Source organism: Nannospalax galili, unplaced genomic scaffold (genome assembly GCF_000622305.1).
Source record: "Nannospalax galili isolate Female #2095 unplaced genomic scaffold, S.galili_v1.0 scaffold974, whole genome shotgun sequence".
NCBI classification, from domain to species: domain Eukaryota; kingdom Metazoa; phylum Chordata; class Mammalia; order Rodentia; family Spalacidae; genus Nannospalax; species Nannospalax galili.
In genome coordinates this window covers 3,658,818-3,669,225 of record NW_008335438.1, presented here as the reverse complement: position 1 = coordinate 3,669,225, position 10,408 = coordinate 3,658,818, and the positions used below count along the sequence as shown (strand labels likewise).

Below are 10,408 nucleotides of genomic sequence, written 5' to 3'. Positions count from 1 at the left end.
AACGGGCTGGAGAGATGGCTCAGCGGTTAAGAACACTGGCTGTTCTTGCAGAGGACCTGGGTTCAAATCCCAGCACCCACATGGCAGGCTAACAACTGTCCATAACTCCAGCCCCAGAGGATCCGACAGCCTCTTCTGACCTCTGTGGGCACTGCATGACATGGGTACACTTACCTACATGCAAGCAATACATGCATACACAGAAAATAAAAATAATACACAGCTAGAAGTTACAGTGTAAAAAGGTAAGACAGTGAAGACAGCCCCTGCAGAGGGGAGAGTGTCTAGTGCAAAACCTGAGATGGCCATTCCTGATGGCTTATCTTTCTGGGCTCACATACCCTGCTGCTTTACACACCCACTGTTCTCCAAAAGGGTTTTATCTACTGATCCTTACTTTCCCACACTATAAGCTGTTATCAGGATTTGCACTGCTATTCTGTCATGTAGCTTACTAGCTAGAAACACAGCATCAGCTTAATAACAAGTTGACAAACTTTTATGCACAGGCTTGTGCAATTCTTCATATTCTCACAATAATTAGACATTTAGATTGTAGCTGGCAATTCTCAAATTGCTCCAGGTTCTATAACTGACTTGTATCTAGCAACACTGGGTTCTTTTGGGGGACATGATATTTACACCAGCAATTCTCGAGCATTTTGATCTTGGAACCCCTACATACACTTAAAATTTATGAAGAAGCCCTGGCACATTTAAAGAAAATATTATTCAGTATTTCCTGTTTTAGAAATTAAAATGAAAACTACAGAACACTGACATCCATGCCACATTCCATCACCATCACAGCAGCCACTGCACCTCTAGTAGAAACATTATCATCTTTTGAGTCTGTTGCTGCAAGTTTAAAACAGCAAAGCTATGAATGTAGTTTTCAACAGATCCACTGAAGGAGTCCCAGGAGTCCCCTCACTACACCTAGCTGATGATCAAAATCATAGTTGTTTTCTCCCTTTACCTTAAACTAGCATTTAGTAATTAACTTTCAGTTCTATCAGTTACTCTTAAGCCACTTGGAAAAGCTTATCCAGGCAGTTCAAACCTCCAGCTGAAAGAAAGCCTCCCACCTAACCCTCAAAAAGATATGGAACAGAATACAGAAAGACAAGAATAAATACACACAGCCTTACCGCTTTCTCCTCTGGGATCTAAAGTACTCCTTTGTACCTGCTTGGGTGGTATACAGAAACTAGGTTTTGGAGTTATTTATTCTCCAGGATGTGTAACTGAGAGTTGTAAATTCTACTCCTATTAATATAGCCATTGCAACATAATTCCACTATAAGGAAACAAATGGAAGCCATATAGAAAATTGCATGGATCTGCAGGTACTTCATGACTTGTTGATTTTTGGTAAAAACAAGTCTCCTCTCTACTCATCTCCAAGCTTGATTTTGAAAACTCAGAAGTCAAGGTTTCACAAAGAAAATGAGGCATGTTATTTAGGGTAAAGAATATTTTTTAAAAACCTACCAATCCAAAAAAAAAATATGGTTTTGAATGTCATTAAGAAGGGCTCTTCATAATTCCTTGATATGAAATTTCAAGTGTTCAACAAAGTACTTATGGAATATCTGGGTATTAACAGAGGATACAGCAGAGGTATAGACTGAACCAGCCACAGGAGAAGGCAGATTAGAATGCTGAAATCCTACAGAGCTGGCCAAGCCTCACAGGAATAACACTTAAGCCACATTTCACATTCTCATGACTGAGTAAGCTAAAAATGCTGCTGTTCTTAGAGAAAACTTCTGTCCCTTGACCATATCCAGGGTGGGAAACTTTGTATAACCCAACGATACTTCAGTTGTTGGAGATAACACAGAGCTACATGTGAGAAAGGCTGACTTTGCCTTCAGGGACCCCTGTGGTCTAGTTCCCTGTAGATATAGGGGTAGCCGTGTAGATGTACAACACTAATTAGATTCATGTTTTCATAATAGGACATCGACTCTTTCATCTGTTCTTCCAGTCTTTAAAACATCTATAAAGTAGCTAACTGAAATCATCAATATAGAAAACTTGTAAAGACAGCTCTCCAAAACCTCTTCAAAGACCAGGACTTCAAAGTGCATCTGTTGTCCAGTTTTTGTTGAATTAACTGGTTCACAGTTAGTGTAGGGGAGGTGGTAAAGGCAACATCTTTCTTCTAGTCTAAGCACTATGCACTAGCCCAATCTCTTACACTTATTTTGACTAAATTACATTTCACACAGATCTACTTCTATATAGAGTTTGAACTCTTTGAGAACCTCTATCTGCAATTCAGTATCCTTTAAAGTGTGAAATTTCTTTCTGATTTTAAACATGGAAAAGCAGCTTCTTCTAAAGAACTGGCATACTTTCTCTTTCTGATGAGGGTTATGTTTTCTCTATAGTGTCAGAAATAACAGGAATTTTTTTGAAAGAGAAATTAATTATATTCAAGATTTCCAATAGAACTTGCTTGGCTAACTGACTTCAAGTGTCTCAGGACATCATGCAATGCGAGTAATCTAGCAGGCCTGTAATTCAGAAGACAAAGGATTTGGTGACAAATGAAACACTTGGGAGCAGTGATAGTATTTATGGAATGTTTGTGTATTGGTGGCCCTACACAGGGAGCCTAAATGATTTTTACACACATTGCACACACAATTTCAAAAGAGTAAGAAGTGAAAAAACTAGTAAGACTGAAGAGGAGCCTGAGCACTAGCACGACGGGGCTGACAGGAAGACAGGAGAGAAAGACGCCTGGGGAACACAGCTCAGGCTCTTCTCCTGACCCTAAGTAATCTGTGAGCCGGGCTCAGTGTTGATAGCTTTAATCCCAGCCTGGTCTACATAGTGAGTTCCAGGCCAGCTGGGGCTACAAGGAGATACTGTCTCAAAAACTAAAACAAAAAAACCCTGATCTGAGTAAGAGGGAATGCATGAAAAGAGTTGGGTGGTCTGAAAGATCTCTGGTCTTCACTGACAGAAGCAATACAGTCGGATGGGCTGAAGATTTCATTTATAAATCCATCACTCCGTTACTCAAGAGTGACTGCAAAGAAGTAGTGCTGTGCTGAAAAGAATTCTAAGGACATTTCCTGACCACAGAAAAATTGTTAGGCCATGTTGACTTAGCAATGCCTCCAGTCAGAACTAGCTTGTGAAGAAGAGGATGCTAAAATAGACTTGTAACGTTAAGTATTAGTGTCTACCACCCTAGAATAAAATATTTCTACTCTTGCAGCAACCCTACCCTATATACAAGTGTAATTTTTCTAGTAGCATTATGATACAAATAAAAATTCACCTGTCAATTTAGGAAGTGGAGAAAAAGAAAACAGTTCAAACACCATCTGGGTCTAAGAGGCTACAACCACTAACATTTAAAAAAACGAATTAGAAGTAAAAAATATCAAAAGTACATCATAGACCGGACGTGGTGGTGCACACCTTTGATCCCAGCAGAGGCAGGCAATCTCGGTGAGTTCAAGGCCAGTCTGGTCTACACAGTAAGTTCCAGGGTCAGCTGGGGCTTACAGGGAGACCCTGTCTCAAAAAGACCAAAAAATAAATAAATAAATAAATAAATAAATAAATAAATAAATAAATGGAGTACCATAGCCAGGTGTAGTGATGTACACTTATAATCCCAGCACCTAAGAGGTGGAGGTAGGAGGATCAGGAGTTCAAGGTCAGTATGCAAGTTCCAGTCTAGTTTAGATTACATGAGACTCAGTCTGGGTTGATGTTATTTAATAAAATTTTTGCTTATATTTTCTGTATGTCTGTGAATACAGGTTAACGGTGTAAAATGAATTTATTATGGTTCTAGGTAAAAAATTAAGTGACTAGATAAGATAATATCTAAGATATTCTCTAGGGCTAAACAAGTCTGTGTGATAGTTAATATTTACTGCTAACTTGATGGGATTCACGATTACAATGGAAACAAACCTCTGGGCTTGTTGGTAAGGGATTATGTAGATGAACTGAGGTGGGAAGAGCACCCTAAAGGTGGGCCTTACCATCTCCAGGGCTGGGGTCCCAGACTGAATAAAAGGGAGAAATGCTGCAGAGCACAAGCACTCAACACTCTCTTCCTCCCTGCAGATCCATGACGTCATCTCATGCTTCTACCCCACGCCTTCCCTACCAGGATGGGCTGCATCCTGGGCTATGAGTCCTTCCTGCCTTAAGCTGCTTTTGTTAGGTTTTTTTAGGTTTTTTTTTTTTTTTTGGTCTTTTTGAGACAGGGTCTCCGTGTAGCCCCAGCTGTCCTAGAACTTGCTATGTAGACCAGGCTGGCCTTGAACTCACAAGAGATCCGCCTGCCTCTGCCTCCCCAGTGCTAGGATTAAAGGCGTGCAACCACCACGCCCAGCTTTGCTAGGTATTTTTATCACAGCAACATATAAAGTAATAGATACAGTCTGTCAAAACAATATCTAGTAATAGTTTAGAATTATTTCTAACAAAAATGTAATTTTCAATACACTTAAAAATAAAATGAAAAGTATTTAGTTTTTTCAACAAATACAAAATATAAAATTAAAAGCATGAGAAACACAAGCAGTTAACAAAGCACTGATGCCTATTTTTAAAGGTAAACACATAGGAACCAGGTTTCTATAACAAGACGCACCTGGGGTGTTCTACGCACATGTGTCATCTGAGGATCTGACTTCTCTCTGTGACATTCAGCTTTTCTAGCTAAACACCAAAAATAGTCTGAACCAAATAAAACTTAAACCAGATGTATTTACATCTTCAGTTATCATAGTTCTGAAAATATGCCTGGAATTTACAAGTGAATTCTTTTAGTAGCACACAATGTGTTGTGTGTACTTATGAGTTTGTGGAGAGGAGTGGATAGCAAATAGTTCAATGACCTCAACAGATTTTAGCTTGAAAGAAAGAAAAAAAAACCCTGAACAAATTATCAATGTGAATCTAATTTTGTTACTAGCATAAAAGTGATTTATTTATAGTAAAACTGTTAAAATATAGAATAATGCAAAAGAAAAAATAAACATAATCCTTATTTCTCTGCTGAATAACCACAGCTTATATTTTGGAGTTAAGAAACAAATATTAAGCAACCGGCAAAAACTTATATCAGAAACAGATTGAAAAACTGTGATAGCATTTAAGTACAATGCATAAATTTACAATAAACAGCCACATATTTACTTTTTTGGTTGTTTATGTTTTGATTTGTTTTGTGAGACAGGGTCTGTGTAGCTCTGGCTGGCACAGAACTCACTCTGTGGACCATGCTGGTCTCAAACTCACAGAGATCCACCTGCCTCTGCCTCTGGAGTGCTGGGATCAAAGGTGTGCACCATCACCTGCAGCCACTTATTTAATTTTAATACACTTTTGTGTATGCATGCATGCATGTGCGCATGTGTTGGGGAGGTGTGTGCATGTCTAAGCAGGTGCAAGCACAGTGGCAGGGGCCAGAGGAAGGCGCCAGGTTCTTCCTCTACCATACTCCACCTTATTCCTTCCAGGCAGGATCTCGCTCTGAACTAGACCTCGTATTTTTCAGCTAGACTGGCAGTCAGCAAGCTGAACCATCATCCTGTCCCTGCCCCTCTGTATTAGTCACTTTTCTGTTGCTGTGATAGAAACACCACAACTAAGGGAACTTATAAAAGAGTCTCTCACGGTGGGAAGGCATGGTGGCAGAGGTGGCTGGAGTAGAACAGAAGCTAAGCTCTCACATTTTCAAGCAGGCACAGGAAAAAGAAAGGGACTTGAGATCTGGCAAGGCTTAAGAACTCTCTAAGCCCTCCCCCAGTGATGTGCTTCCTCCAGCATGGCCAAACCTTATAAGGCCCCCCAAAACAGCACTACCAACTGGGGACAAAACGTCAGAATACTTGGAGCCTCTTGGGGACATTCTCATTCAAATATCCAGCTTGTTACATGGGAGCTAGGATCCAAACTTGGGTCTTCATGGTTGCACAGTAAGCATTCTTAACTGAGCCATTTCTAGTCCCTAACACACTTTTTATATTCTGTGATTTTTCAGTACCAATACTTTGATGGTTACATAGCAAGCCACATTGAAATTTTTCATTTATCTCAGACACTAAGATCCCTTTTTCCTAAGAAGCATAGGTTTTGTTTTTGTTTTTTTTTAAAACAAACAAACAAACAAACAAACAAACAAACACCTGTTGATGTCTTCAGGGCCTTTTGTTCTAAGAAAAATTTACTTAGACTACTTGCAACTCAAAGGGAGGCCAACAGGCTGATATCTATAATAAGATATGTTCAGAAAATGAGGTTTAAAAACTGCTAGCAACTCAACACTGCCATAACATCTTAATTATATTTTACAAGAAATCACTCTGCAATTAATTGGGAATTCTTTCAGTTTTTGACCACAGATTTTGTTTTTTAAAGAAAGAAAATAAAAATAAATTTACCAACTACTCATACCACATTTAGAGAAAGGCTTTTTAAACAAATAAAATGTTAGTCCAGGAACTAGTTGAAACCCTTCTTTATGTACTGAGCTTCCTCTCACAGGCATTTCCACTGGCCACCAGCCCTAGATATTACAACCATGGGCCAACTTCTAACTGCAATCCATATGTATTTATCTTTTTTAGAGCTAGAAGAGATACTTATAACTTTTCCTATGGAGACATCCTGATTTCCATTCCAATGTTCCTTTGCTGAATGCCCCAAGCAGTTCACAGGTTTCCAACCTCCTCTTTTTCCTAATAAGTGCTTGAAAAAGTACACTTGGATTTATTCAAGGCCACTTCTATAGATGAACAATATAATTTATCATCTTTTAAATTTTTTTAATTTTTATTTTAATGTGTGTATTGCCTACATGTATGTAAGTGCACCCATGACATGAAGTACGGGTGGAGGACAGAAGAGGGCTTCAGATCCCCCTGGAACTGGAGTCATAGGCGGTTGTTAGCTGCCATGTGGGTGCTGGGATTCAAACCTAGGTTTCCTGCAAGAGTAGCCAGGGCTCTTAACTGCTGAACCATTTCTCCTGTCCCTAATTTATCATCTTAATGGGGTCCCACAGTCTTCTTTTGGTTATTATATATGATATATGCATCTGTGAAGGTCTGTTCACCTGTGTGATACATGTGAAGGCCAGAGGTTGACATCAGAATATCTTTTATAATTGCTTCTTCACCTTAGTTTTTTGAGGTAGGGTCTCTCATTGAACCTGGAACTCATCATTTTGTCTAGGCTGGCCATCCAGCGAGCTCCTGTTCCTGTGATCCATTTGTTTCTGACTGCCAGCAATAAGGTTACAGACACATGTCACCATGTTGGCACACCATCTAAGTGCTGGGGATCAGAATTCAGGTCTTCATGCTTGGGAAGCAAGCACTCTGCCCACCAAGCCATCTCCCCAGTACTCCCACTGTCTTCTTAATAAGCATTTAAAATTATTGTTTAATGAAAGCATGTTTTCATTTAAAAATTCATGGTTAACAAAATGTTTTATTTTTATAAAAATTCCAAGACTGAAAAAAAAGTTCCAGGGCTGGAGAAATGGCTCAGTGGGTAAAGTGCTTGCTGTGCAAATATAAGGACATAAGTTTGAATCCCCCAAACCCAGGTAGCTCTCAGGGCTCCTATAATAGCAAGATCCCTGGAAGCTTACAGGTCAGCTCACCTGGAGTAGCAGCTGCAAACAACCAAAGGGAGCTGCCTCACACAAAGTGGAAGGCAAGAACTGCCCATGAGGGTGTCCTCTGACCTCCCCATGCATGCCATGGCACTTGAGCATACATATACACAAGAACACGTGTATCTACACATGCATACTACACAACACACACATCATTCAGTAGAATTTACAACTGGTGAGTTCCTTTCATCTAAGAAATATTATATGCTTAAAAATCTAAATATAGGGGCTGGGGAGATGGCTCAGTGGTTAAGAGCACTGAATGCTCTTGCAGAGGAGCCGGGTTCGATTCCCAGCACCCACATGGCGCCTACGAACCATCCTTACCTCCAGTTCCAGGGGAATCTGACACCCTCTTCTGACCTCCGTGGCACTGTACGACACGGGTACACTCACATACATGCAGGCAATACACTCATACATACATACACACACATACACACACACACATATATATATAAACATAAAATACTAAGTTATTTTGTTTTTAAAATCTAACCATTCAATTAATCGTCTCACGTCTGCAGCACCGTGAGGGTAGGAAGGATGCTTGCCCATGCAAACTAGACTTTATTCTTTCTTATTCACTTATTTGCTTTAGTGTTTTTGAAACAGTTTCCCTATGTAGTTCAGGCTAGCTTTGAACTTACTCCTCTGGCATCCCCAGTACTGGGACTACATGCCTATACTACCAACACTGGCAATTTATTTACTTTTTTTTTTTGGTTTTTGAGACAGGGTCTCCCTGTAGCCCCAGCTGTCCTGGAACTCATTACGTAGACCAGGCCTTGAACTCACAGAGATCTCCTGCCTCTGCCTCCTGAGTGCTGGGATTAAAAGCGTGTGCCACTACACTTTTCATAGACATGTAAGCATGTAGGTCATTAAGAAAACCATCAAAGAAGAAAAATATTTCAATAATCTTACCTTGGACCCTGACAACATACTGGTCAACATTTTTGTTCCTCTTCCAATTCCAACCACTGCAAAAGAAAGAAATTATTATGACACTCTTGAAAACTAAATTTGTAAGACATTTACATATTTTGTTCATAATTTACTGGCCTGTGCAATGCAAGATTGGAAAGAATATATATTTAGCATAACTTGAGGGACCCTATTACTCTAAACAGTTCAACTGCTCCGGAAACTAAGAAATTCTGAACAGAGAGAGGGAGAGAAGAATATTTTTTCCCAACCTCAAAATATTAAATACAACAGAAAACTCAACCCAGCCAATTAGATAATAAAGATTAAAACAATCTCATCTCTCCAATCAAAGGACTCACTGGAATTTTATATGGGCACCAGTAAAAAAATACATGGCACAATCAGCCAGGTTCAACTGGTATGGCGAAATCCTGACAGGACTCATTATTAGACACAGCAAAAGCCATCATCACAGCTAATGAACCATTTAAAGACGACTAGCAGCACACATCAAGAGCAAAGCAGCCCAACTGAAAGCCACACAGGCTAGAAAGTAGGGGCTCCTAAACACAGCCCAACTAACCCTAAGGGCAGTAGTTACCATTCTCTATCATTTTGAACATTATTTATCCCAACTATACATTTACCAGATAGGGTAGAGTGAATTTAATCGTTTCTTTAAATAATAATAGGCCATTTTTTTCTAAGAATTGAAATATTTGCTATCAGTGGATACAAACACAGTGGATAAGAACACAATATAACCACACAATTCAGAATTCAGAGGAAATAAGGCAAAATGATTGGTAAGCTGAAAAAAAATTATCATCAAGGTGATAGGAGGTATTATTCAGTAAGCTTACCATGTACTAATTTCCAATCTATAAACCTTTCATTCATTATCTCATTTAATCCTTATAAGCTATATAATTCTCTCTACCTGATACATGAGGAAACTGAGGCCCACAGAGACTAAGAATGTTGAAATACATGATGGAGTTGAAGTTCAAACTACGTGGCCTTCCTCCCCTATGGCCAGCCTGAACCACAGCACAGCTGAGTGTTCCACACATCCTTCCTTTCCCAGTTCATGCCATTTCATAACTCTCTCTCTGAAACCCCTTTTTTGCACACTACAAAGTCTGTAACAATGCTTAATGAGGTTTCAGTTTCTAAGTAATAGCTCCTTAGTATTCAAAGCCCAACCTTCAAAGCCTTGCTCAAGTCTCAACTCATTCATAAAATCTTTACCAAGCCTCCTCTAAACTTCCATAACACCCATTGGAATTGACCCTTTATCTCTAAGAACTAGGCTAGTTCAAGAGCTAAGATCAAACACTGTCTGCCTTCAGGATACTCCAAAGAGCTCAATACTCTTCAAAGAGCAGTGCCCGATACTGCTGCTGACGAGGCAGAAACTTTGTATGATAATAGCAACAAAGATTGAATGCAATTTGATCACACTCAGATGAATCCCCAGTCAATATTTCCTGAGCAGCAACTACGTGCACAGTCCTGAGAGGTCTCCTACAGGGACAACAAAGAGGCCATAGAACTGTTTCCTGACTTTGAAGGAGCCTAGAATCTCAGGGGAAAGTAAAATAGAAACAAGGGGGAAAAAAATCACGTGCTCAAAGCTGTTGCCTTGATTAATGAGTGAATAATGCTAAATGACATATGGCAATATATGATTAGGTCAGAGTGAACAGAGAGGAGTGGCTGGGAGAGGTGAGAAGAGCACTCAGAAGGCCGAGGCCACAGATGCTTCATTTAGCATTCTAAATGGAGCGAGTGTGGCTGTGAACA

General features: G+C 39.7%; 1 protein-coding gene across 1 annotated transcript in view; it reads right to left on the bottom strand.

Moving 5' to 3' along the window:
- Positions 1-10,408, bottom strand: part of Trub1 (TruB pseudouridine synthase family member 1) — a 58,034-nt gene that overhangs the window by 29,767 nt on the left and 17,859 nt on the right. Inside the window, exon 3 of the mRNA XM_008830239.3 lies at positions 8,600-8,655. Within this exon, the coding sequence (XP_008828461.1) occupies positions 8,600-8,655 (56 nt within the window). The remainder of the gene's footprint in view (positions 1-8,599; positions 8,656-10,408) is intronic.